At 49.1% G+C, this 26,156-nt stretch overlaps 1 protein-coding gene across 7 annotated transcripts in view; it reads left to right on the top strand.

Moving 5' to 3' along the window:
- The window catches only part of GRIK4 (glutamate ionotropic receptor kainate type subunit 4), a 305,217-nt gene that overhangs the window by 233,304 nt on the left and 45,757 nt on the right, over positions 1–26,156 (top strand). For 6 of the 7 annotated variants that reach the window (XR_013634901.1, XM_073321250.1, XM_073321247.2 and 3 more), the window contains exons 8-10: positions 3,157–3,318; positions 10,850–11,002; positions 12,409–12,513. Coding sequence is in view for 6 of the 7 variants with exons in the window: in XM_073321250.1 (XP_073177351.1) it covers positions 3,157–3,318; positions 10,850–11,002; positions 12,409–12,513 (420 nt within the window). In the remaining variant the exon portion in view is untranslated. The remainder of the gene's footprint in view (positions 1–3,156; positions 3,319–10,849; positions 11,003–12,408; positions 12,514–26,156) is intronic. The other variant, XM_078849920.1, reaches the window with a different exon arrangement.

Here is a 26,156-nt window from a genome sequence, read left to right as displayed (position 1 = left end):
GTCAGCAAAGGAGGCCGTGGGGCCTAGTGGATAGAGCACTGACTTGATGTTCAGGGGATCTGGCTTCAATTCTCTGCCACTGGCCTGCTGGGTGACCTTGGACAAGTCACGTCACCTTTGTGTACCTCAGTTTCCCTGTCTGTAAAAGGGGGGATAATGATGCTGACTTCCTTTACAGAGTGGCTTGGGATCTACAGATGAAAAGTGCTAGATAAAAGCTGGCTATTAGTATTACTAGGGGACCAATTCTGCAAGGTGCTGAACACCCTCAAATCAACGTCGCAACGGCCAGTTTTGTTTTTTTTTAAATCTGCTGATTTTTGGACCCTTCCGTTTTTTGTAGGTCCATCCTAAGACATCTTAAAGGAGCTGATTTTCATGAGTCCTGAGCACCTGTAGCTCCCATTGGCTTCAGCTGGAGATCTGCCGGTGCTGGGAACACGTGCCTCAGTTTCCCCACCAACACAACAAAGCCAGCAAGCACTAAGGGCACCTCTCAGGATTGGGTCCATTGTGCCCCAAACATTTTGCCGTCCTGCCCATGGCTCCAGCTGTGGAGAGGGTGTTGTTTTCTGAGGGGGTTGGCATGCTGCTGGCTATACCATCTGCATACGGAATCTCCTCAGGCCCTGACTCTCATTAGCCATCTGCCCTTGTTCTGCAGGTTGACAGAGGTGCAGTGAGTAAATGGATAACCTGTCAGGGAGGCAGGATGGTAATATCAGTCAAATGCATCAATAGTTCACAGGCAATTTCATGTTACCTAACGTTCATGCATTTGAGTCCAAAAGACACTGAATCTTGTATTAACTCTCATCCTCCTAGGAGTTCACCGTGCCGGAGGAGCCTTGTAATTCTACCTCTTTGACGCAGTGACATACCTTTCCCATGTGCGCACGCGCACAAAGGGCAAGACTGGCTGAAAATTCCTATTCCACAAAGCAAGAGGGAATTTGTATTAGTGATGGGAGGGAAAGGGTATCTGGCAGCTTCCAAACCTGTAACCACTGCCTTCTAGCTACCTTTTAGCAATTAGCAAAAAGAAAGAAAGAAAGAAGGCACCAGTATTTCCCAAGGAGAACTAAGAACTCCCCCACATTTTTCTGGCACCACTGGTTCCCATGTGGGTATCAATGGAATAAAGCTTTACTGCTTTGCCTTTATTGTTTTGTGTTGTTAGTATAGCTGGAGCACCTAAGTGCCCCAGTCATGGACCAGGACCCCATTGTGCTAGGTGCTGTACAAACACAGAGCAAAAAGATGTTCCCTGCCCCTAAAGAGCTGACAATCTAAGTAAAAAAGTTCTCTAGTAACTTCCGTCTGAGGATCCCAGTGGGCTTTCATCAATAAAGCGTCACAAGTTCTGTGAGGTGGTATTTTCCCCTTTTACAGATGGGGAAACTGAGGCACAGAGAGAGGTAAAGTGTATTGACTAAGGTCATCCAGCAAGTCAGTAGCAGAGCTAGGAATACACCAGAAGCTTTTTGACTCCCAGTCTCTGGCTCTAATTGCAAGATCACCTGCCATACTCCCATCTTACCCTCTGCCCAGTATCACAAGGGCCAAGGGCCTTGGGTCTCACCCTCCTGCCCAACCAATTCCCGTGAGCTTCAAGAAGTAGGGCTTTGAGCAAATTCCCTCTGACTGGCAGGTGGAGACAATCCAGGCTGGCCCTGTGCAGTGGGACTGGTTTTATGTTTAAATGAAAGTCCCATTTGTAACATTGGGCAAACGCCCTGAAATTGCCTATCTGGAAAGTGGCAGCAATGGTCCATGGGGGTCAACTCAGCAGTATCTGCACCCTGGGCCAGAGCCCAGTTAATGGTTATTGCAGAGGCTAGAAACGGGAGGTAATGAAATAGCATGAGATCCTATCTAGACAAGGGCCACCATGGTCTGCCACCCCAGAAGGGCTGGAAATCCTCCCTCAGTTTGGATGGACAACTGTATACCTTGCACTGTACCTGGCTGGAGCTCTCAGCCGTAGCAGGGAACGCTTGTGATTCCCAGATGAGTGCTGCAGCCTGGAAACTGAGCACGGTCACAGATCTGTCCAGGGACTGGAGCCGTTCTGTTGCTTGGGCTCCTCTTTCTGTTTGAAAAGCGCAGCGATCCCTTGGGCCTTTTGGAGAAGCAAGCCGTGGAGGGGATTAGCAAGGAGGGCTGGTCCAGGACTGCATCTCTCCATCAAAGCAGTTTGTGGAATGAGGGGAGCCATCGTTGGAGTGGATGTAGCACTAAATGTGCCAGAGTGACAGGCCTGGATGCTGACGGTCTTTATTTGTCTGCAGAAAGATACTTTTGCCTGGGTGGTGGCAGGTCTCATGCTGCACTCTGAATGCCACGGGGGTTTGGGAGGAATATACAGGAACAGAGACATTTGCAGGGAGAGAAAACTTTGTTGCAAGGGCCTGGTGCCTCCTTGAGCTGGGCTCCCCTCCCCGTACAGAACTCCAACCCCTTTGGATCGGGCTTCTCTCTGACTGTCCTAACAGTTAACCCGTTCAGTTGAAAGACTCCAGTCTCAACCTCACTAGCCCTCACGTCGCACTGGTTCTCTTACTGTGTGGGGGGTGATGCTGCTGTGCCAGATGGGGGCCACACAGAATGGCACCCCCGTGGCCCAGCTGGGCACGGCACTTCTCTTTTCAGCACTCAGTTTGACATTGTTTTAACTGTGCTTCTCGGGCATGAGATCGCTGTGCTTTACTTAAGCACCGCTGCTGGGAATGTGGCTTCATCCTTCCCCGGCCCTACACAAGCTTCCCTCTTGCCAGTGGGCTTCAGCTCCTCTCCGGAGCGCCCACCACAAGGGAATGAGAAAGGAGGTGCCAAAACCCACCTAGTCTTTGGCGTCTTTGCACAGGTGGCCACTTGTGGGGGTGGGCGTAGCTCATGTGCCCATTAAGAGCTTAAGAAAGGAATCCACACTCCTTCACGTCACAGCCAATTAACATCCATCGTATGTCGCTGACTTTTGGTTACCTATTGCCTGGGCCTGGCGGATTTGAACTGTCGATGTAGAGGTGGTAAAGCCCATCTGCAAGTCCTTCCAGCTGTCTTTCAGAGCCATCCCTCCCTTCATTCACATTGTGAGCCTTTGAAGTACCTGCCGCTGTCTCCTAATGCTTTTTTCTGTTTGCTGGGATGCTTTAGGAGTTCTCGCTCCAGCAGCTGGACAGCTTTCTGGATGACCGGGTTAACATCGTGGGATTTTCCACCTTCAACCAGTTGCATGCTTTCTTCCAAGAGTTTGTCCAGAGCCTCAACCAGTCGTGGCAGGAGAACTGTGATCACGCTCCCTTTACTGGGCCGGCAGTAAGTAAAAATAATCCCCACTGTGCCACTTGGAACAGTAGTCGAAACCTGTAATGGGGCAGCAAGTGGCTGGGGCAAAGGAGACAAGCTATGAGGGGAGGGAGGGCCTGAATGGGGGACAGCTGAGAATGGAACCTAGCTGAAGAGCCCCTCAGCTGAGGAGAAGCCCTGAGGTTGGTATTAAAAGGTGTCTGGAGTGAGGAGGAAGCTTGGGTTTTAGGGGGGCTTTTTGGTGGCTGTATAAAGTATGTGTCCCAGAAATGGGAGAAGGGGAGACAAGAGTAAAGATCAGGAGAGCAGGGGCACAGAGGCAGGAGAAAGAAACAGACGTGAACCAGGAGGACGTCATAGGTGAGTAAAGGAGGTGGGTGCAGCCTTGGGGTAACCTGCTGTGACTTATGAGAGAGCCTCTAGTTCTGGAGAGTAGCAAGGTGAGACCCTTCAATCTCGCCAGTGCTAAAGGAGCTCTATTTGGCAGATGCCATTAGAGCCGTTGGAGAGGGGCTGGGAGACAAAACCTGGATAATCTAGGATGTTCAGGTAGGAGGCCTCACAGGGCTTAGCTAAAAGCCGAAGGGGTTAGGCCTGGACTGTGCTACCTTGCATATGTCAGTGTCTCCTGATGCTGCTGCAAATTTCTCTGAAATCACGGCTGAAATCTGCCCCACAAGACTGGAAGCTTTGCCAGATTGTGGAGGGAAGAGAAAAAGCCAATGACCAAACAACATATGTGCTGACAAATGAAATAAAAAATTCCCTCGATTTCCTGAGGCAGCCCCAGCGTTCCTGAAAGTCCCACTATTCTCGCTGCAAATTGACCTTACGTGAGCAAATGAGGAGTTCTCTCTACTTTGCATTTGCTTGACACAAACTGCCAGCCCTGGTTCACACCCGACTACTACCAAGGCACTGCTCTTTGGTGTTCTAGCCAGCTCCTCCCTGACATCCTCTTCCCACCCCTTGAGCCCAGGTGGCTGCAGCGAACTCACTGCCTAGTTTGCCAAATCTTGATGCAATCTCTCCCTGGAAGCCGCCTGCTTGGGCGACAGCTGCAGGGCCGTTGAGATGCATTAAAAATAAAGCTTTTCAAATAAGACAATCAAACAAAAAATAACCCCTAGAAACCCACGTGCTGAAGGGGAAAAATATAATCCTGGTCTCTTCTCTCCAGTTGGCCCTGAATGAGCAGAAAAGCTCTTCAGATGAAAAAGCCAGGAAGCTCCCCCCTTAGAGTTCTCAGTGTATTTCGGGGTCGTGAATGGTGCTGGATTGGGAGCCTCTGTCTAAAGCCTCCATTGCTGTCATATTAATACAGCTGGATGCTCAATTCCTGCACAGAACGGGTTCGGTAGCCGGGCAGGCTTCCTCCTGATCTGGTAAGGGATTTCAGCTGCCCTGGCACATTTGATCCTAATCCTCTCCACTGAGAAAGCTAGCCCTGATGTCAGTTAATCACGGTGTGGTCTCCCATCCAGCAGGGACGGGGGTGAAACTTACCAGTTTAAGGCACATTCCCCCCCCCTCCCTCCCCCCATCAGATGGTTATGATTTTCGGCTATTACCGACCTCACTATTATTACAGTTTATTATTGTAGCATATTCAGGCCCCAACTGAGGGCAGAGTCCCATTGTGCTAGGCACTGTATATACACCTAGCAAGAGACAGCCCCTGTCCCAAAGACCTCTCAATCTAAGTAGTCGAGGGGAAAGGATGGAAGAAAAGAAGGATTATTGTTCCCATTTTGCAGATGGGGAAATGAAACACAGAGAGATCAAGTAATAATATCTAGCTCTTCTCATCTCAAAACACTTTACCAAGGAGGTCAGTATCTTTATCCCCATTTTACAGATGGGAAATCTGAGGCACAGGGTGACCCAGTAGCAGAGCCAGGAATAGAATCCAGGTCTCCTAAAAGTGTCAGTCCAATGCTCTAGCTACGAGGCAACACAACCTCAGTGTTACTGAATGACCTCCCCCACAGCTGTGGCAGAGTCAGGAGTTGAACCTTGGTCTCCTGAGTCCCAGAGTCTTAACCACAAGAGCACCCTAACTGTCCTGTTTAGAGGTTCTCCCTGTGCGTGTTCCCCCATCACCCTGGTCTCTGAGCATCATTCTTCATTCCTGAGCCATGTGGCCTCCCAGGGATAAGAACTAAACCCTGCCAGATATCTGGCAGGGCAGGTACAGAGGAGCTGTTAGGATGACATAAGTCAGAAGCACCGTGCTTATTTTCTCCCCTTCTGCCCACTATGAGCATTATCATGGCACAATGAATTGGCCTCTGTCTTTGTCGTTTTAAACACCTACTGCAGTTAACGTCCGACAGGTCTGTTTTTGGGAAAGTCTCTGTCTACGTAGGGATTTGGGGATTTACCCCTGTAGCGTAAGGGAGCTGAAGGCTCCTGGGATTGTGTAAAGAAAGGAGTTCAACATCCGGACTCAACAGGAGGTGAAGTGTAAACTGAGATCCCTGGGCTTTCTTGCTAGAGATGGGAAAGAGTCTAAGGAAGGGCGGGGGAAGCTACTTCTTCAAATGCCAGTCTCATTAATCACATTGCAAGGAAAAGAAATCAGAGAAAATCATTAAAATTACAGATGGCTAGATTAGGTAATTAGAATTTAGGCAAAAACAGATGTTTGTAATTAAGTGTTTATTTCATTGAATGAAATCCAGATTGTAAAGTCTATTTCACAGGATTTTAATGGTTTTAATTCTCTGTTATGTTTGGGGGCAAATATACAGAGGACAGTGTTTCAGGAATAACTCCCATTCACCCCTCCTAAACCTGCCTATAGTCCCTGGAGAGCAGCTTGGCTTTAAACATTGGCCTTGACACGAGAGATTTTGGTAAATAAAACAAAAACCTTCTCTTTAAACTATGATGGATCTCTCTGTGTTTCTGGAAACATGTCTACACTGCAGCCGGAAGCCAGCACGCCAGCCTGAGCGGACAGACGGAAGCTAGCGTGCTAAAACTAGCAGTGTGGACGTCACGGCTCGGGTGGCAGCTCTGACACTCAGGCCCACCCAATCTCCTGGGGCCACATGCTTGGGTGGCTTGGGGAGCCTCTGCTGGAGCCACACCATCCACCCTGCTATTTTTAGTACTCTACCTTGAGCCCCGCCAGCACTGCCTACCCAGGCTCTGGGGCTCACTCCCAGCTGCACTGTAGCTGTACCCCACAGGGCTAGATTTTGGCCGCACAGGGCAGCCAGCGAGGAGCTGGGCCATGCCATGGGGCAGAATCGAGGGCACCCTGCATCAGAAGGGTACAGCCCATTTTACTCCCCACTAGCCCAGCTGGCTTGTGCACCAAGGGGGAGGAGCTATGGCTTTGTGCGCTCCTTGCCCCTTTGCAAGCGAGTTGCTCCCAGGGCTTCGTAACACAGTGGCAGCCCTTCTTTTCCCTCATGCTCCCTTAAATTCAGGGTGCACCGCACTCACTCCTTATGCAGCCGATTACACATAGAGGAACACAACTTTACCCACGCTCCATCCCCCTACTCCCTATCTGGGGAGTTCCTCCCCTGGTTTTCCAGCCGTGCAGTGATGTCCCTGCAAGATATGGGGGGGCCGGCTCTTTACTCACCTACACCCACATGATCATGTGAGTAGGAACCACCATCAAAACCGCTGGGTCTTTCACATGCAATGTTGCACAGGCACTGTGCACCACGGAGGTGGCACCAAATGACGATGATCAGCACAAATCAAGAATGCACAAAAGTGAGAGACTCGTGTTAAGGTGCAAATTGTTTGGTTTTTTTTAATGTCACAATGAAAAAAGCCTTTTTTTTAAATGATTCTTGACAAAGGAGGAGGAGGAGATTTGATAAGGGGCGGAGGAGAGAGAGGGATTGGGGAAGTCAAAGTGAATGAGCTTTAAACCAGGTGGTTGGAAGAACCAAAAGATCGGCTAGCAGCTGTGCTACAGTGAAATGCAACTTAATTTTGCACAAGCGTCTTCCATGCAAACTATATCCCAATTTGCTTGACTGAGTTAAATACAGCTAACAGAGTTTACGAATAAATAATGGCAGACGGAAATAGCAATTAGGAGGCACAGGCGAGGGAGACAATATTGTGTTTGGCTGAGATTTGAAACGAGCCGGAGAGCTGATGAGCCAGAGTGAGTCACAGAAAAGACTGCTCCAAATGGTAGAAGCAGCAGAGGAGAAGGCTCTTGCACCAACAGCAATGGGAAGAAGTGGAAGTGGCAGAGAGGATTCTGATACTCGGTGACCAGAGGGAGCGAGGAGAGGACTTGAGCAGAACACAGTTCATGATTTTGGATAGGGCAAGTCCATAGTGGGCTTTAAAAGCAGGTTCCTGAAATAAAGGGGGGAGCTGGTGAAGACGTCTGGGGTGGGGGTGCTGGGATCTTTTTGTGCATGTTGCAGTCCCTCAGGGTTCAAAAGCCCTGAATCAGGCCCCTCAAAATCATGAAACTGGCATCGACTCCTAGTTCTGAGCCTGTGTGGATAGGGAATGGCTGGCCTGATACCCAGCGTTAGAGCTGGAAATCGGGTGCTTCCCAGGAAAGCTGTAAGTAGAGAAAAGAGAGAGGGAAGTGTAGGACTTGGGGGATGGCGGAGGATCCCCTTAGCAGAAGAAGTCACCCCCAGCAGCAAACCAAACCATAAGGGCATGTTGGAAAAGGGAAGTGTAACGCCAGAAATACCAGCAAATTGTCTGAGGCTAAAGTGTAAAATATTCCAATCAATAATGTCAAATGCTTCACTAAGATCTACAAGCCTCTTGCTTAGTAGCTAATAAGAGATCACTAGCTGCTCAAAGAGAAGGGAAATGAAAACCCGACCAGAGACAACTGGGGCCAGTTTTCAGAGCTGGGGTAAGGGGATAGAAACATCCGATGACAGTGGAGCTGCATCTTCTTACCCCAGGTCAGAATTTGACCTGTCGCTACTGATAAGGGCCCCGAGACAGGAAAGCACACCTGTAAGTCCCAATGAAGTTAAGCATGTGTATATGTGCTTTGCTGAACAGAAGCCCGAGTACCCAGCCAGCTGGGGATGGCGAACTCCTATTTAGTTGCAGTAACAAGCAATGGAGCTTGGAGTGCAAGGAGATGACGTGAGCCAATGGGGTGAGGAGGGAGGATATATTCACTCCTTTAACAACTCTGGAAAATGCAGCCCTGGAGGGGAATTCTTAAGAGACGATGTAACTATTTAGGGAGAAAGCTGGAAGACTTATCACCGAACACAAAGGGATAGGCAGAGAGGGACGGCATGTTATCTGATGGTTCAGACAGGAGGACTGGGGATCAGGATGACTGGGTTCTGTTCCCAGCTCTGCCGCAAACTCCCGTGTGTCCTTGGGCAAGTCACTCATCCTCTTCTGTGCCTCAGGTTACTCTTCTGCACAGTGGAGATAATGATACTTACCGACTCGCCAGGCATGGCTTGAAGCTCAGTTAATCCATAGTTGGAGAGCGCTTTGAAGCCCTCCAGCAACACATACTGACAACAGGGTTCATCATTATTACAGATGAGATCAATCTGATCCCGAGAGTACGAATCACACATGATGGTTGCTACTCACGTCACTGGATGCGCTCCTGGAAAGTGCGCACATACTGTGGTGAGGAGGGTGGTGTCAGAACATACATAGACTAGAGTAGGGAGAAAATCAGACATCATATTAGATGGGGTGATGTCAGAAATACCATCAAATTGTCTGAGCTCCGTCTACCTTGATAGAACAAATGTGAGAGGTGTTGAGGGGTGGGAGATGGAAATTGGGGATTACTGGAATTATTAGAGCGGATGGTCAGGGTTTGATAGCACTAAGTGTGGAAATGTTAGTTTTTCATAGTGTCTGCAAAGCCCTGAGTTGCTCATTAACAGCCTGATACCAGACCATTGAAGTCAGCTGGACTCTTGCTGGTGACTTCAGCAAGGGTAGGATCAAGCCTAGTGGGTTAAATCTGGCTCACTTTATACACACAGGTAAGACAGAGGAAACCAAAGGGTCTACATAACAAGACTGTCCCCCATTAGGGTGACTGGGAAGAGAATAAATGTGATCAGAGCTGGGGTTAGTCAGAAGGAGCTAGACAAGGCATCTGGGTGGAACCTGAGCGATAGATATAGTTGAACTGTAAATGTCCACATACGGGGGAAGGTGAGGAGAAGGCTCAACAAGCTAAAGAGCAAATACGTTGCTGGATGCTGCAATGGTAGAGAGGAGACTCTATGAAGAGGGAGGGAGAAAAATGGAACTTTGACAGTAACGAGATGTGGCAACCAAATGCCAATGCAGTCAGGAAGTGACGATAATTGAAAGTGAAATCTTAGTCATAACAATGAAGAGGAGATAGAAAATGACTGGTTGTTAACTAGATCAAAAACATCGAAACAATTGTGCATGAGGAAAGTAATGCTCTGCATGAGACAAGATGGTAAATAGAAGTGATTAGAAGCAAGTGGGTCGAAGGGGAAAGAGTCAATATGGATTCTGAAATCTCCTGTAGCAGCAATTCCTTTAGAAGGACGGCCGGCAGTGGAAAAGAGGACCAGAGCATTATGGTAAAGGGATTAAGAGGCCAGTGTGGGGACTGGAGGACAAAGAAAGGAAGGGAGGTGGATAAGTGCAGAAGGGAGGAAAGCGAGGATGCGAAGAGCAGTAAGAAGAAACTACCCGAGATGTGGAGGGTAAGGTAATAAGCCTGAGAAGAGGCGGAGGAAGTCCAAGGAATGGACTTGAATCCAGAATGGCCACATGAGTTACGCCTACCACAATGAATGACATGGAGACCCCAAGAGAATGATGATTAAAGGAGTCTATGGGCCTGATTCTCCGTTGTCCTACCTTTGTGCAATGACTCACACCGAAGAACGTAAAGGCCATACTGGGTGAGACCAATGCTCCATCTATCCTGTCTTCTGATAGCGGCTAGGGCCCGATGCTTCAGAGGGAATGACCAGAACAGGGCAATTATCCAGTGATCCATCCCCTGTCGTCCACTCCCAGCTTCTGGCTGTCAGAGGTTTAGGGACACCAAGAGCATAGAGTTGCCTCCCTGACCATCTTGGCTAATAGTCATTGATGGACCTATCCTCCACAAACTTATCTAGTTGTGTACCAAATCAGAATGGTAGCATTTTATGCTTGCTTTGCGCAAGCATGAGTGACTGCCCAAGGCACAGGGCACTGGGCAATCTGGCTCAGATGCCTTGTCTAGCTCCTTCTCACTAACCCCAGCTCAGACCGTGAGTGGGATGTGAGGCGAGGTAGCTCAAGGCATGACAGATATGGTAGGGTAACTGTAGCATGGTGTTGAATGGAGTTGCTCTATGGTGTATGAGCAGATGTAAGCTTCTACCCTGGTGTACTGTATGGGTGCGTAAAGATTTATTTTACACTGTGTGTGTAATTGTGTGCACACGTATGGCAGAAATAATGGATTTGTTCCTTCGCTAAGTGCAGGTTGGGTCTTATTTAATTTTCCAACCTTTGGTGCTGCTCCTCTGAGCTCCCACCTCTCTCTCTCTCCTGTCCACAGCTCTCCTCTGCCTTGTTGTTTGATGCCGTTTATGCCGTGGTGACAGCGGTGCAGGAGTTAAACCGGAGCCAGGAGATTGGTGTGAAACCTCTGTCCTGTGGATCCGCACAGATCTGGCAACATGGCACCAGCTTGATGAACTACCTGAGAATGGTGAGAAGTGACTGAAGTTTGCTGATTTAGCTGTATCCACCCCCCAACTGCCAGGAGCAAAAGACATGCACATCTGAACGTGTGTGAGATGATGTCCCTGCAGTCAAAGTGCAGGATACCAACCTGTTTGACTGTAGCGCTGGGAATGAAGGAGAAAGCCATGAGAGAAATGTTTGTAAGCCAGCCTAGGAACTATTTGAAATTCACCAACTTTCAGGCTTTGTGGCAAACACAAAGCTCAGCAAACTTTTTAAATTAAGCCAGGCTAAGCTTTGTGAATATTCCCTGGGTCCAGTTTCAAGTGAACTTGAGCTGATTTATGGTCCCACCTTGCAACCAGGAGAAGCTCAGATATTGTAGATGAGTTTCTCCTGCAGGGGTGGTTGATTTGGACTTTTCTGAACTTAGGGTGTTGTGAACTCATATGGATCAAAAGTAACTACGGGTCAAAACAAAACCCCAGGTCTGAACCCCTCAGATTCCTCGGGAGTTTCAATTTGAAGTCCCAGAAGTGAATGTGGTGTGTGTATTTTGGTTCTAGTTTGTATCCAGTTTGAACATTTTTTTCTGGTTCTGTTCTGGATGCAATTAAAATCTCATGAGAGCAGCTACTCTCATGAGATTTCATCCCAAGATGGTAAAAGACTCACTGATGTGGCTTTGGTCTCAACATCTGACCCCTTCCCCCCTCAACACACACACACACACACCTTAACCTACTCCTGATTTAAACCACCTCATTGCCCCATCCCTAATCAAATGTTCACACAAACTCCCGTAACCCCAGAATGACGGAGCTTCTCCCAGCTCTTCTATCATTAACTTGTACTCACTGCTAATAAGGTGCTTGAGCAGCACTAAGCAGGATTTAAATCCGCTGTGTGGGATATGACTCTCGTCATGGGACTCTTTGCAACGTGACCCCCTGTTAACTCAGGCTCCATCCAGTGCAATGTCATGGCACGGTTTGCCACAGAATCCCCAGCCGCTTCTTTCAATGTGACACAATTAAATACTCACCTCTACAACCTAGCAATGTGCAGCCTTGGGGCCATGGAGATGAAATAAGGATGCAGGGGAGGGCAGGCTGGGGAGTGGCAAAAAGGGTAATGAATGGAACCTTCATGAGAAATGGAATTCTGGAAGCCTCGCAACTTACAAGTCTTTGTTTTATTTTGGGATATTTTCCCGTCTTCTCTGTCTCATTTCTACTCCAGGCAGATTCTGAAAGCAATTAGAATTGTCCCATGGCAATACTGTTGATACTCCACCCCCGTGGATAGATGTCAGAGCTCCACAGTTCTGTCCTACTAACTGGGTAAACAGCTGCCATGTGTGGGCTCTGTTCAAGACTATAAGGGGGAATGATCTCAATTTGGTGCTGTAACTCTCTCTCTCTTGGACAGGTAGAATTGGAAGGTCTCACCGGCCACATCGAATTCAACAGCAAAGGTCAACGGTCGAACTATGCCCTGAAAATCCTGCAGTACACACGAAATGGCTTCAGACAGGTAAGATTGGCCCTGCAGGCATCTTCCTAGGGTCTGAACCTGCCAGGTGCTGAGTGCCTCCTGGGAGGTGCTGAGACCCTGTCCCCACCTCCACTCCCCCTAAAGTCAATGGGAGTGGAGAGTACTCCTTGCCTTGCATGACCTGACCCTTAGCAAAGAACAACCCCAATGCAGTTTTTAGCTGCAGCTCTCTCACTGTTCATGGTTTGGAAGGAAGTTTACAGTGAAACCCTATGTTCCCCTTTGTTAAGAGACCACCCCAAGACATCTCTAAGCATTTTAAATTACCACCTTAAGGGACCATCTGTCCAGCATGACTAGCAACACCCAGCATCAGCTCCAGTGTGACAGCAGCCCTCTCTCCAAGAAGATAAGATTCAGTGCCTACAAAGCATGTCCTGGATACACATCCACACAAAGGCCATGTTTGCACACGGACTTGCAACTGGTTTAAACTGTTGCAAACTGCTTTGTGGACACACTTATTTCAGATTAAGAGTGGTTTATTTCAAGTCATCTTAAACCTATCCCTAAATGATTTCGGGGAAAGTTACATGAGAAAGTTTTAGCAGTTACACAGGTATAGTTGTACTGGCTTTACCCACTGTGTAGACCCTCTTATTTTCCTATATGAGTGGCGCTTTTTTTTTCAGTTTAAGTTAAAGCCATTGTCAAAAGACATCAGCTAAACCAAGAAAAGGCCCTGTTATTAGAGCAGGCTGGGAAATGGTTTTCCTATCCTGTGAAAATGTTCAAGATGTCAAAATTTTCCCCCTTCCAAATCAGGATGAAAAATAAGTGTCTCCAAAATGTTTGCGAATCAAAAATCTGAACATTTGTTTGGTTTGGGTCAATAGAAACATGTCGTTTCTGATTTTGGCCATTTTTTATGTATTTAAAACTGTCAAAATGAAAAGTCGATTTGAACTGGAAAACTGGACTATGAAAGTCGACTAAATAAAATGAATCAAAATGATAACATTGAAACAAAATGTTTCAGTGATTCCGACTGAGTCAAACAAAGCTTTGGGGAATTTTCCTTTTGTGGGAAATTTTGAAATTTCGTTCCGATTTGGAAAGATCTTTTTCCCCTCCCGCAAATATCAGAATTTCCTGTGGAATAGGCATTCTGGTTCCTGACTAGTTTTAATAATCACCTGAAACTGCTTGCCAATCCCTCCGGTTGTTTGTTTTCCTCCTTACCCTGCACGTCCTTCGGTATTGGTGATGGCGGCTAGCTACTCTTCTCCTCCCTGTGTATTGCTTGTACAACCCTCCCCTTCTGTTGGGGCACAGCCTGACTTATATTAGTTTTCAAATCTGGGTGCCTATATAAGCATCCAGGCTTTCAGAAGTGCTGAGCACCCACAAATCCCACTGGAGTCACTGTGAGCTGCAGGAAAGCTGCACCTTTGAAAATCAGGTCACTTCTATTTATGGGCCTCAGTAAGGATTTAGGAGCCTAACTTTAGGCAAACCATTTTGGCCAGTGAGTTTTAATGGGCACCTGGGCAAGGCTGGCTTAAGAGTGGCCCCAGAGAGGAGGTGATTCCTACCAGCCGCAGGTAAATTCACCCCCCCCCCCCACTCAGCACCTCCCCACTGGCTGGACTCTCTTGGAGATGGAGGATAACCAGGCAAATGCAGAGCAAAAGGAGTCTTGTTTCAGCCTGAGCAGAGGCTGGTTAGTGCACCAGGAAAGGCTCCCAGCAGACTAACTGATCAGTGTGTATCGGTGGAGTTACCAGAATCCGAATCACCTGTAGCACTGATCCATGCTTGCTTCCTTTTCTGCAAGAGGGACTTCATCCTTCCAGCTCATAGTGACTTTTTTTGATTGAATTATAGAATTTGCGCTATGCATGAGACATCTGCACGCTCCACAGCCCATTAAGTGGTTAGTCCTTGGCATATTGAATGCGCCTTATTCTCTAATGCTCTTGCATTGACACCTGTCTGCCCTTCGTTCACTCTCTTGCGGTTGCAGCACAGTGCTCGTTCATCCCCGCCTCCTCTGCTGTTGTTGTTCAGCGGCCCTCGCTCAACCATGGCTCACTCTCTCGCAGTCTCATTCATGGTGGTCACCTGATGCCACTCTGTCTCTTGCAGAGTCGGCCTTTCGATTGCTGCAGCCCAAAGCTGGCAGAGGGAGAAACTGGCCAGTGAGATTCCTTCCCTGTCCAGGCACTGATACAGCTGCGTCTGCACAGCAGGTGGGAGGCACAGCTGCAGCATCCGCAGGCATACCTGAGCACAGCCACGCTGCTAGCTCAGGAATGCCAAGACATGCTGTCCCAGTTGCAGCGTAGAGATTCCCCAAAGGGACTTCACACCAGACCCTTTGGTTGCAGAGTCATTGCAAGATCCAAGGGGTAGTGGAGCAATGAGGTGCACCAGACTCTGTGCATTTGCTGCTCTCAGTGGTGACTAGGGGTACTGGTGTATTTCCTGCCATCTACAGAGGTTCAGTATGGTGTCTCTGCGGTTCTCTTTATGGACCTCTGGGTTCTGCAGCGGAGCAGGAACCCACCACTTCATTCATTCATCGTTGAACTAGTTCCTCAGCCCGTCTCTTTTGCTCATTTCTGTTCTCTTTCCCACATTGGTATTCTTGTCATTTTAACTTTGGCAGGTAGATAAAATGGGACAGGGTGGAGGTGACTTACCTCACTATATTAAGAACATGGGAATTGCCAGATTGGATCAGACCCATGGTCCATTTAGCAGAGTACTCTGTCTCCAATGGCCAGCACCAGATGTGTCTAGTGAGGGTGCAAGAAACCTTACAACAGTAGATCTCAAAGCGCTTTGCAAATGAGATATATTATCCCCATAATATAGATGGGGAAACTGAGGCACAACGAGGGGACGTGACTGCTCAACATCACCCAGCAGGCCAGTGGCAGATCCAGGAATAGAACCTGGTTCTCAGTCCAGTGCCCTAGCCACTAGGTCACACTGCCACTATTTCAAACCTATCTATTTTAATAAATAATAAAGAAGTGCCTGTTTATTTTGGAGAGAGCCTGGAGAGGAAAGAGGGATTTTAGCTGAGGTTTGCAAGGAGATGGAGAGATTCCAGAGGGAGGCTGTGCCACATGGCAAGCGCTTCAGAGGAGAAGGGTCCCACAATGGCAAGATTGTCTGGTGGGGCAGAGAGGAGTGCAGTGGTGGAAGCCAGGTGCCAAATTCAGGCGTTGAAGTTGATGGAGCTGAACCTGCTTACACCAGCTTGAAACTTGGCCCAGACTCTGTAGGAGTGGATGAAGCCGCTCCATGGAGGTTGTGTTTTCCAGGAGAAAGCAACCCTGACCTATGAAGCAGACTAAGGAGCCTTGGAACGGGGGTCTCATCTTTAATATTCCTATCTGGGCAGCTCACTGGGAAGTTACAGATCAGCCCAGTGGCAAGAACCCTTGTCTCAGAGACCGCCCCTTCTCCAGATGTTTGCCAGCTGGAAGTGCCTCATCACAGAACAAAAGCAACGACATCTTACCTGGCTCTGCATGGGACCTGGCAGCAGCTACTTTCAGCCTCATGTTGCCTGCCAGTTTCTACCTCTGGCATGTGACAGATCTGTCTTCAGCTACCTCTGAGTGAGCAGGGAAACGGGCTGTCACTTCCGGCAGAGAGATCTCTTACAGCATCAGGGCCCTTTTTAGCCATTTTCCTTGACCCACTTGTTATGAACAAAAGTGACAGATCCAAACCCGCCTGCGCTAACGAGAGTAGCCATTAGGCGGGAGCCGGGGAGAGACATGGCTTTAAACCCAACCTGCTTGCTATATTTTTGTAATACATTTTAAATGCGAGGGAGAGTTTTGGCATAAATATGCAGATCCTTCTGAATCTCTGTTTTGCCGAGAGCTCTGCAGGGAAGTTTTGAGTGCACGGAAGCCCCTGCTCGCCTCACAGCTGTGTTCCAGCTCCTGGAGAATGCCTGACACGACAAAGATTTTGCTGCCAGCGCGCAATCACTTTTAGGGTTTGGAATGGTGATGTCGCCGTCTTGATCGCAGGATATTAGAGAGCTCTGTGGAGCTCAAAAACTCGTCTCTGTCGCCAATGGAAGCTGGTCCAATAAAAGAGATTGTCTCTCTTTTCGGGTTTGGAGGGAGACTCATTTTCCAGGACGCAAAAGAACATTTTATTTGTTGAACAAACCTGGAAAATGGTCCAGTTGCATGGTTCACACACCCAGGGTCTGTCTGTCTGCAGATGACAGTGTTTAAACATGCTGCCGCGATACAATCTCAAGGGGTGAAGAGCAGTTCTGCATGAAGAGCAGTGACTGGATAAGAGGCATCCCGGGGTTCCCTGTTTGATGCCAGATCAAGCTTGCTTGGTTTACAAGTAGCAAAATGCTTTGCCTTGCTTTTCCCTAATGGCCAGTCCTGCAACCTTCACCCTGGAAGGTTAGAATCATAGAATACCAGGGTGGGAAGGGACCTCAGGAGGCCATCTAGTCCAACCCCCTGCTCAAAGCAGGACCAATCCCCAACTAAATCATCCCAGCCAGGGCTTTGTCAAGCCTGATCTTGAAAACCTCTAAGGAAGGAGATTCCACCACCTCCCTAGGTAATCCATTCTAGGGTTCTTCTATCTCACAAACCCTCACCAGAAGTAAGGATTGTACAGACCAAATTTTGACCTGAATAACTTCTGTTCACTGCCATTGTCTGCTAAGCACACCCATCCAGAAACAGAGATGGTGCCGTGTGACTAATGTGACCAATCCCAACCAAGCAACGTACCTGGAACGTGCAATGTGGGGAGTCTGATAGCACAGCACAAAGCGAATGGGATTCATGAAGGATCCCATCAGAGCCTCGAAGAACCAGTGCATTCTTGAAAATCCCAGTTTACTGGGAGCAATATGTGGAGCCAGAAAAGGGCAACCTTTTCTACTGCAGGTTATACACCATAGGCAGCTAAGTATGTGGCCTGCTTTTCAGAAGTATCCCACATCTCCCATTGGAGTTAAACTTTGCAAACAGCCCACAAGCGAGAGGTGATCACTTACTACAGGTTATGCTGACAAGGCACCTGGACAATGGAAAGCCCTGCTGGTGTCGGCTGCCTGGTTAGAATGTTTGGTGGCCTTAAATAAATCATTCCTTGTCAAAAGTCTGTCCAGTTGACTTTATTCTGCACAGTGCTGGTTTGTATTCCAGTGGCGGCATAATTCCTCAGCTGGGCCTCTACCTCTGAGCTGGAGGAGGCAGCCCCAACCTGCACCTCTTACCTGGGGGTCAGGCCAATGCCTAGAGGGCGGATTAAGGCTAAACAGGGCCCAGGTCCACCCAAGTTACGAGACCTCCAAGCAGGCTCTTATACCCTACCTGCCCCATGCTCAGGCTCTCCCTTTCAGGCCCCCAAAACATGTCTCCTGCCCACTCCTGAATCTTTGACCTTCCTCCAAGATGAAACATCCCACCAACCTCACCAATTCATCTGGACCGCCTCCAACCATGAAGCCCAGTTCCTGCTCAGCTGGGTACTTCTCACCCAAAGTAGGAGGTGCCGATCCAGGTTTCTGAAATCCACTGCTGGATCCTGCAAGGTGCTGAGCACGCCTTTAGTTGTCAGTGTTTTCAAGTGGGAATCAAGGGCCCTCAAGCCCCAGCACTAGTATAATGCTTTGAGATTAGAATAGCTCTAGTGGGCTGCTGCTTATTCGCCAATTTTCCTCTTCTCAGCCAATCGTGGGAGAAATTCCCATATTATTATATATTGAATAAATAAATGAATAGTTAGAAATCATTTAACTAAACCCACCACTCAGGAGCAAACACTTGTGTCCTGGAGACAAACTGCTCCCAAGGGTCAAATTAGCTGACTTCTGTCTAGAGTTGTTTGAAGCATCCTTGTTGCCTTTTTAACAGGCTCATGCTCTCTGCCCATGTCTGTCACTTTCAGCCACAGGGGCTTCCAGCTCATCAGCTTTGAGAGAAAATTCACCAGAAGTTGAAGCTGATCCAGATTTCTGCTAGCAAACAAATTAGAGACTCTCAGATTTTCAAACTCCTCTTGCTTTTGGGCAGGAGAGCCAGGGCTTTAAGTGTTTAACTTTTAATATATTTGTGTAATGCACTGAACGCTTTTCCATATTTAGTTTAACTTGTGGAACTGTTTCCTCAGCTGTACGAAGAGCCCTCTGTTCACAAGATGCCTGATAAGGCAGAAGCTCATTAGCATGTGTCTGGGATCTGGCAGGGGCTGACTTTGTACATTTCTTTTTGCTTTCTCTCCCCTTCCCATCTTTTAAAAAGCATAGTAGCATCTCTCTGGGGTTTAGATTAAACCCTGGGGACTGGGATTTGGCACTTTAAAAGGGGGAAGATGGGGTATGTGTAACTTGCAGGTGATCCCTAGGAGGGGAAGAAAATTTGGATGGGGAATTAATGGCAAGACTGGGGTTAGAACCCACCAATCTCCACAGCCTCACCTCCATGAGACACCACGTTCCCTCCTTGTGTGGGTGTGTCCAATTATCCATTTGTGTGCAAAAAGGCTTCCATGCCTTAAACACAGAGTGGTGGGGATGGCAGGAGGGTGCATAATTGGTATGCTGATGAGATGCAGATGAGCTGACAGATCAGAGACCCTCTACAATTACAGCCACTTCAACCCATCAAGCCCTTTTAGCATGTAAATAGCTAAGCAGCTGCCTCAGGACCTGTGCTCCTCCCCCCCACCCCAGCCTCTGGTGTGGGTTCTGGGCCTGATTCTGCAAAGGAATGAGTGCCCTTGTCTCCCATGGACTTCCTTATGGTCTGATGGTACTCAGCACCTCATGGGAGGCTCTTAGCAAAAGATTAGGCCCTCAGTGGACAACTCCTGGAGGTTATTGCCCCAGCTAAGGAACGGGTCTAAGAGGCCCTGGGAATGAGCTGGGCATGGGGGTTGTCACCCTGGCCAGGGGGAGAGAATGTTGCCCTGACTGGGGAGTGGGCAGGGGTTGCCCCAAGGGGAGAGTAGGCAGGGGGAACCCTGGCTAGGCAGTGGTCTGGGATTGCGCCAAGGATGGTCACATTAGCTGGGGAGTGGGCTGAGGGAGGGTCTCCCCAGCTGGGAAGTGGGCCAGGGAGACCCACAGGTTTGTCACGTGTGTCTGTTAGTCATGCAGGTTTAATAGGCGACCCTCCGCATGTTAGCTGCCAGCCCCTCTGAGCATGCTAGGCATTCAGTGGCTGTGAGCTCATTGTCCTGCAATAGGGGTCTTCCAGCATCCTTTAGCAGCAGCAGGCCTGGCAGATTTGTGCAGCTACCTCCAAGTTTCTGTTCTGCAAGAGATTCTAATCCCCATTTCTCTTTGGGCTGATAAGGAGCTGTTTGCCAAGTGCCTAATTATGTCTCCTGCCGGAAACCTCCCCTACCTGTTAGCATCGACAAGGCTCTTCAAATGCAAACTCTCTTTCTCGGGCATGAGGAGTGTGTGTGTTGGGGGAATGTGAGAAATGAGCTCAGCAGGACACTGCTTGCTAATCAGAGCTCAGAAGAAATCCACCTTCATCGTGCTGGAGGTGTCTAGTTGTTTCAAGGCATTCATATTCAGAGCCAGCTTTACCCTGGACCCTAGTTGCAGGGGTGAAGATGGGGGGGGGAGGGGCTTGTTGCGTCAAGTGATTACAGAATGGTCTCACCATGTCATCTCTCCCTGGCATCACCTGCTGCTTAGGCCTGCGGGGAGCTGCAGAAAAGGCACGTAATGAAAGTACTCCTTTTCTTGTTTGAGTGGTGTTTTGCCACCTTGTGCTTTAAGGGATTGGGAGCTCAGGCTCATTTGTGCCAATCACTGTCAACCATGGGAGTTTAAGGGATTGAAGGAGTGGGACTGGCACACCATGCTCATCTTATGTTAGCTGGCGGCCATTTTCTATGGAGATGATAAATCTGTGAGGGTATCGCACATTCCGATAACTCCTTTGTGGGGCAGCGAAGTCTAGAGACCTTGTCTTCCCAGGGAGGTTAGGGAGGGATGCAGCCAAGGCTGCTGTCTTATTCTTCACAGGTTCAGCTGCCCTGTCTGGATACACATTATTTGTATCACAGTAATGCCTTGAGGCCCTAACAGAGGTATGGTAGGTACTGTGTGTATGCCTGGTAACAGAGTCCCTGCCTAAAAGAGCTTACAATCTAAATAGACAAGACAGACAAAGGAAGGGCAATTATCCCCATTTTACAGAGGGGGAAACTAGGTTAAGTGGCTTGCCCGAGGCCACACAGGGAGTCTATAGCAGAGCCAGATGTTGAACCCAGCTCTCCTGAGTCTTTGCCTAGTCAGGTACATCTATACAGCCCGTGGCAGCAAGCCTCCCAGCCTGGGCCAACAGACTCAGGCGTGTGGGACTCACTCTATGTAGCTATGTAGACGCTGCAACTCAGGGTGGCTCTCGGGCTCTGAAGCCTAGGATAGGGGGTGGGCCTCAGAGCCGAGCCCCAGCCTGATAACCAATGTCAAAGCCCTATTTTTAGCACGGTAGAGTGAGTCCCACACGCCTGAGTCTGTCAATCCAGGTTGGGAGGCTCACTGCCACAGACTATGTAAACATATCCTCAGGGTCTTAATCACAAGGCCATCTTCCCCAGTTCTGGATAGGGTATCTGATCGTTTTTTGAGGAGTATTGAAGAGATTTTATTGGTGGTTCTTTATTTATATAAAGAAACGTATATATGTATATAAAAATCATATATATGTATATGATTAACATTTCCTTGGCATCTGCATTGGAGAGAGAAAAGATCTGAGGATCCTAGTAATCTTCCAGTACATTAAACTTCAGAAGCACTGAGCATTGTGGGGAGTCAATTAATGCCATTACCATACCATCAAGGGAGTCAGTACCAAGCACAGCATGGAGTGGGAATAACCTTGACATATCGATGTATTTAGCCTCAGTGTTATGCTACAAGAAGGGTCAAATCATCTGTCATGCCAGAGGAGGAGGAGGCAGTCAATTACAGTATGCCAGCAGGGAAGGGAAGAATCTGACAACAGCAAGAGTTGTTAAAATTAAAGATAATCTGTCACTAATCTCCCATTATCAGATCTGACAAAATAATGCGTTACTGAGAACTGATCGCTATCTTAGAGAAGCAAGAGGGGAGGGAATGTTGTCTAGTTGTTATAGCAGGTGACTGGGGCCTTGTGCTAGCCTTGTGATAAAGTCCAGTGTAGCTAAAATCCATCATGTTATATCAGTGAAGCCCGAGTTTAAAGGCTTGATCCTGCATCTATAGAATCATAGAATATCAGAGTTGGAAGGGAGCTCAGGAGATCATCTAGTCCAACCCCCTGCTCAAAGCAGGACCAATCCCCAACTAAACCATCCCAGCCAGGGCTTTGTCAAGCCTGACCTTAAAAACTTCTAAGGAAGGAGATTCCACCACCTCCCTAGGCAACGCATTCCAGTGTTTCACCACCCTCCTAGTGAAAAAGTTTTTCCTAATATCCAACCTAAACCTCCCCCACTGCAACTTGAGACCATTACTCCTTGTTCTGTCATCTGCCACCACTGAGAACAGCCTAGCTCCATGCTCTTTGGACTCCCTTTCAGGTAGTTGAAAGCAGCTATCAAATCCCCCCTCATTCTTCTCTTCTGCAGACTAAATAACCCCAGTTCCCTCAGCCTCTCCTCATAAGTCATGTGCTCCAGCCCCCTAATAATTTTTGTTGCCCTCCGCTGGACTCTTTCTATATCCATCTTGTAGTGTGGGACCCAAAACTGGACACAGTACTCCAGATGAGGCCTCACCAATACCCAATGATCACATCCCTCAATCTGCTGGCAATGCTCCTACTTATACATCCCAAAATGCTGTTAGCCTTCTTGGCAACAAGAGCACACTGTTGACTGTGTGAATGACAAAACTCCCATGGACTTCAATGCAGGGACTGCCCCAGACTGATTACTGCACTCAGCCAAGGCACAATGAAAGCTGTTTCAGTGCGTCTATATTAGGGGGTTGCACAGAGGTAACTAGATTGATTTTGAGTTAAACCGAGGCTGATTTTCGAATAGAGCTCAACAAGGTCTAGATCAGGGTGGGTGAACTTTTTGGCCCGAGGGCCATATCTGGGAATAGAAATTGTCTGGCGGGCCATGAATGCTCACAAAATTGGGGTTGGGGGTGAGGACTCTGGTTGGGGGTGCGGGCTCCAGGGTAGGGCAAGAAATGAGGAGTTCAGGGTGTGGGAGGGGGCTTTGGGCTGGGGTGGGGGGAGCAGGGGCAAAGACTCCAGCTGGAGGTGTGGGTTCTGGGGTGGGGCTGGGGATGAGTTTGGCATGCAGGAGGGTGCTCTGGGCTGGGATCGAGAGGTTTGGAAGGCGGGAGGGGGATCAGGGCTGGGGCAGAGGGTTGGGGCACGGGGCGAGGTTCGAGGGTGCAGGCTCCAGGTGGCGCTTACCTCAAGCAGCTCCCAGAAGCAGCAGCATGTCCCTTCTCCAGCTCGTATGCAGAGGCACGGCCCAGGCGGTTCCCGGCCAATAGGAGCTGTAGGGCCAGCACTCGAGGCAGGGGCAGTGTGCAGAACGGAGCCCCCGGCTGCCCCTTCACGTAGGAGCCAGAGGAGGCCATGCCGCTGTTTCCCGGAGCCACGTGCAGCAGCCCCAAACCCTGCTCCCCGGCTGGAGCACCAGAGCAGGGCCGGCCCCAGAACCCACTCCCCAGCGGCAGCTCAAGGGCCGGATTAAAACCGCTGGCAGGCCAGATCCAGCCCGTGGGCTGTAGTTTGCCCACCCCTGGTCTAGATGCCAAGGACTCCTGGGTTCTATTCCCAGCTTGTGCTCTGTGACCTGCTGCCAATCACTGTGCCTCGGTCCCCTCATCTGTCAGGCGAGGCTAATGGCCCTTCCTAGCCTCATGGAGGGGCTGTGAGCTTTGATGAGTTAATGGCTATGGTGCACACTGAAATCCTGGTGTGACACGTGCTTTTCCCGGAGCAGCATTCATGTTGTGAAAGGTGCCAGATTGGCAGCCCTGGAGGCTGAACTTTCCCTGTGCTATCTGCAGAGCAGATATAGCATGAGCTACCACACGCTGCCATGCGGTTCCTCTATTCACTCTCCAACCTCGACGTGCCACCTCTAGGGAAATGCCTTGTGTATGGCCCTGGTGTGGGCTGTACCAAGCGCTTGCTGCCCATTGCCTTGGCACACTCTGCCGTAAGAAGGTGGTGGAGTTTGGACCACCAGTGCTGCCTAGAGAGGCATCGCACGATCAGCTGCAGGCAGAACCAGCAAGAGTTGCCCCTAGAAGGGCAGGGAGCAAGCAGAGGCCAATCAGGGCCTAACAAGCCACATAGGCTGGTTGCTTCCACCAGGAGCCAGTTCCACATGAAGCCAGGCCAGGGAAGCGTGGCTTGCCCTGCCCTAACCCACTTCACCTAACCTGGCTTGGCCAGAGGCCTAACCTTGACAGTGCTGGTGCTGGGTCTCTAGGAAGGACTACTGGGTATGTTATGGACTTTAACACTCTGGTGGCTATTTTGAATTCTGCATTAATTTGTTTTTCTGCAAATCTGCTCTGTGAGCCCTTTGACAGCCCAGTCAGTCCCTTGCCTCTGTGCAGAGATGACGGACCAAGTTGCCCTGGTTCTGGGTATTTCCAAGCGCTTCTTCATCACTGCCCCATTGCCACATACGATTTGTGCCTCCTTATGATATGGGGATGGGAGGCGGATGCAACAAATGTGCTTTAAGGGACAACACCTTGAGGTCAGTTAGCATTTTGAGCTGGATTTGAACCAGCATCCTAGAAGTGCTGTACAGCGCTTGCCTCCCATTCCCAGCTCTCTGAGTCACCCAGTCCTTATTAAGGAAGTGTTGCTGTTATTTCAGATTGCATTTGGATCATGAAAATGAGTTGAGAAATTACTCTGGAGCCACACTGGTTATCAGACATGAGTCATGCTGGTGGAAAAGTACTGCCAAGAAAAGCCATTGACCTCACAGGGCCAGTTCCGCAGCTGGGGTAAATCAATGTCACTCTGTTAATTTCAAGGGTGATGCACCCATTTATATCAGGTCTGGATCAGGCCTGTAATTAGAGATGGTCAGGAACGTTTCAATGAAACGTAGCATGTCAGAAAAAGCAGATTCAAAACTTTTGTGGAAGCTTCCGATGAATTCGGGGCAAGTCCTGCTCTGCCTGATTCCAAGCCGGGGCCTGGACCCGGGTGTCTCACGTCCCCAGTGAGTGCCCTCACCACGGGGGGGTCAGTTTGCGAGCAGGTCTCTGTCTCATTCTCATGCATAAGAAAAACTGATTTTGAACCCTCCATTTTTTTGCTACCTGGAATTCCTGTTTTCCAGCTAGCTCCACCTATAACCGATGTTACCTTCCTCCGTCTCTCTCCCTAACATAATTAGATTACACCTGGTGCAAAGGGAAATGGATTTATTCCTAGCACTCTGCCAACCATGGCACAGCAAAGGGGTAATTTGCCTTAGAACTCCAGTGTCCGAGTCTGCTTGGGCCGGTACTAGAGCATCATGGAACAGATGACCTTTGCTACGAAGAGTTCCTTGCAGGCACCCCAAACATTATGGGGTCATCGCCTAGCTTTTAGGGTAGCAGTACAAGAAAGACAACTCGCCTCAGCAAGGTCAAGGGATTTACTCCACAATCAGCTCCGCAACAGGCTGAGGGCTGGGATCTTATAAGGTGCAGAGAGGCTTCCCAGTGGGAAAGGGACTCTGCCAAGGATAGAATGGATGAGACCTGCTGCCTGTTACATGACCTTGTTGCGGCCTTGTCCTGTACACGCATGTCATAGCGTCAGGCAGGAATTGTCTCTCTCTTCCAGGGCGTTGGACAGGTAATTAGTTTTAATACAATAACACCAAGGTTTGGATAGGGTGGCTTAGTCTCTGTGTAGAATTGTTGGGGTTGATTAGCCTAAGTGCTGTAGTTTGGGGGGTTAATTAATCTCCAGGCGGCCGTGCGGGCAGGGGCTCGGGGAGATTAATCACTGTGCAGTGCTGCTGAGGCTGTGGGTTAGTTTCTAAGCCCGTTGTTAAGGTGACGCCGCATGGCAAGGTTAGAAGACGTTCGTGTCGGCACTGTACCAGTTGGATCTGATATTTGGTAATGGAGGCCAGGAGGCTGTGATACTACGTCCTGTAGGGCTTATTCTCCAAGGATCTCAGAGTACTTTACCATGACTTGAGCCTATTGGCACCCTTTGAGGTCAGTCATGTATTGTGATCCCCTTCAGATGGGTAGCTGTGAGGAAAAGTCACTCGCCCAAGGCTGCCTGGTGAATCAGTGTCAGAACCAGGAATGGAACTCCTGAGGTAAAATCCTGGTGGGGAGAAAGCACTGTGGTTTCTATGAGGATGAATCATGGGTGGGGGTATAGCACTGATCCCACCTAGCTACCTTGGGCTAAAACCACAGTGCCTTGTCTCCACTGGGATTTTACAGTGGGATAGCTCAGGTGCATAGTTATCTTGTGTTAAAAACACAGCTGCGAAGACAAAGCTTTAGTCCTGGTGCATCAAATAACAGCAAGCACCCCATCCCCCTCCTGTGCACCTTTCCGAATCAGGCGCCTGGCTGTGGTCACAGTAGAGATGCCTGAATTAACCGCTAGCAATTTGAACCTGGGTGCTTCTTAGCGCTGTGGCAGAAGTGG

The sequence above is a fragment of the Lepidochelys kempii genome, chromosome 22, assembly GCF_965140285.1.
Source record: "Lepidochelys kempii isolate rLepKem1 chromosome 22, rLepKem1.hap1, whole genome shotgun sequence".
Lineage (NCBI taxonomy): Eukaryota > Metazoa > Chordata > Testudines > Cheloniidae > Lepidochelys > Lepidochelys kempii.
The sequence above is the reverse complement of the archived record's forward strand: the minus strand, read 5'-3'. Positions and strand labels throughout refer to the sequence as shown.